The 2,500-nt window shown below is 19.4% G+C and overlaps 1 protein-coding gene across 1 annotated transcript in view; it reads left to right on the forward strand.

Moving 5' to 3' along the window:
* Positions 1-1,030: 1,030 nt before the first annotated feature.
* Positions 1,031-2,500, forward strand: part of PRSY57_0933400 (gametocyte development protein 1, putative) — a gene marked incomplete at both ends in the record, with an annotated part of 1,779 nt that continues 309 nt past the window's right edge. Inside the window, one exon of the mRNA XM_012907573.2 lies at positions 1,031-2,500. This exon is cut by the window's right edge and continues 309 nt beyond it. Within this exon, the coding sequence (XP_012763027.1) occupies positions 1,031-2,500 (1,470 nt within the window).

The following is a 2,500-nucleotide window of genomic DNA, read 5'->3' on the forward strand; positions in this document are numbered from 1 at the left end:
ATTTTTTTTTTTTTTTTTTTTTTTTTTTTTTAAAAGAAATAAAAAAACATATCAAATTCTCTGAAATCTCTCAAATTTTTTTTTTTTTTTTTTTTTTTTTTTTCTGCTCACATATATATATTATATATTATATATATATATAATATTATACATACATATATATACACATATATATTATATATATATTATATATATATTATATATATATTATATATATAATAAATCTTTAGCTCTTTATAATACATTTCTCAACTTGCCTTTTTTTAGTATACAATATTTCCTTTTTTCTTTCCTCGTTTTTTTTTCTTTTTTTATTTTTTTTTTTTCGAAATTACACAAATTTTTAATTACACAGCTTTCGAATTACACAACATATTATATTATGTACTATTGTTTAAGATATAAGTATTATTTTCTTTTTTTTTTTTTTAACATACACCATATTTTTATTCATAATAAATGTATATATAACCTCAAGGAAAGAAAAAATAAAATATGAACTATATTATATATATATGTATATATATATATATATATATATATATATATATATATATATATAATAGATATAAGTATTTAATTGCTATGTAATAAGCTCTCTCTTTTTAATACTTATTTAAACTTAAAATTTTTTTTAACTTTTTAATTTTTTTCCATTTTTTCTATTTTTTGTATTTTTATTTTTATTTTTTTTTTGTTTTATATTTCTTCGTACCTCGTCTATTTGACACGAAATACTGAACACAGTATATTTCCTGAATAAAAAAAAAAATAAAATAATAATAATAATATATATATATATATATATATATATTAAGTCTATTGTTAAATATATATATACCCCTTCCAATTTAAACTCATCAAAATATTGTATATATATATGTATATATATATAAAGTCCATTGTTAAATATATATATATATATATATTTTTTTACATCTACATATTTAAACTCACCAAAATATTATATATATATATATATATATATATATATATATATATATATTTATATAACTTCCATATTATTAATATGAACTGCAAAAAAGATACCTGCGTAAAATTGAAAGTAAAAGGTAATAGTAGAAAAATGTTTGAATCTTGGTATTTATATTTAGATAATCATAAGAAAGGTTTGTTTTATCTTAATATGAATGACAGTGATACTAATGATGGTGGTTGTGAGGACTTGGTACACATATATAAGATGAAAAAGAATGAGTTGTGTAGACATGTCATAAGTTTAAGTTCAGAAGAGTATGCTATTAAAAAAGAAGAAGAAGCTAAGAATAATTACATAAATATAGAAGAGGATGTATATTATAATAGTGACATTGAACAATATGTTGATGATAGAAAAGGTAATAGTGTTGATTTATTAAGTTCTCCATATATTTATGATCGTAATATAAAAAATAGTATATGTAAATGTTTTTGTTTTGAAATGAATAAATCGTTTAATAGTTTAATGTATTTAGATAATCACTTATCCTATTTCTATGGAAATAAAAAAGAAGAGATGGGAAAATTTTTACAAGAGTATAATAAGAAAAGATTTGAAGATGTTTGTAATAGAGGTCTCTTAAATAATTTTAAATCTGATATTTATGAAATAGGTATATATGAAGAGAATATTGTTTCTTTTAAATTATTGGATTGTCAAAATCGTCATCTTATAAAAAATACATATTATATGAATGCTGATTTAATATTTAATGAAATACACAACTTGTTAAATAAAATGTATCCACTCAAACATATTATGAATAATCATCATCTTGTAAAAAAATATCAGAAGAAAGTACCTGAACACTTGAAAATGGAAAAGGCCTTAAAATTTGGTATTGTACTTGATTTTGATTATGTGAGAGAAAATTTTGAAAATAATTTAAAAAAAACCATGACGTTATTAGATTTCTTAATTATTCTTGATAAAATATGGGAGATCTTTAGACAGAATTGTGTAATAATGTTTCTTCATGTATGTATTTTCAAGGATAATGATACAAATAAGGATATTAATAATCATAGAAAACGATATTCCTATATCTATGAAGATTTAAAAAATACTCTTCATTTATTAAAACAGAAAGGTATTCCTGTTGTTATGAGAATAAATCCATTTCAATCTTTTCGTTTATTTAATCATAATGAATTTTCTAATCCTTTTATACAAGATGTAAATGATTTGTATATGAATGAACAAGTTGATCATATTATATTAGTAACAAATGATTCGGATGTAATATCTTATAGTTATAATTTCGACCATACCATCATTTATTGTATTAAAGATAAATATAAAAATGCTACAAGTGTTCATAATATAAACACAGATATAACTGTTGATACCATAACACATCCTGAAACAACAAACAACATATCTAATCATTATAAAAATCATAACACTATTATGTTTAAAAAACCTGTAATTCTTATCTGTTCTTTGAATAATTTGCCCTTAAAAAATAATAAAATACATGATGATATAATTCTTGACGAC

The sequence above is a fragment of the Plasmodium reichenowi genome, chromosome 9, assembly GCF_001601855.1.
Source record: "Plasmodium reichenowi strain SY57 chromosome 9, whole genome shotgun sequence".
NCBI lineage: Eukaryota > Apicomplexa > Aconoidasida > Haemosporida > Plasmodiidae > Plasmodium > Plasmodium reichenowi.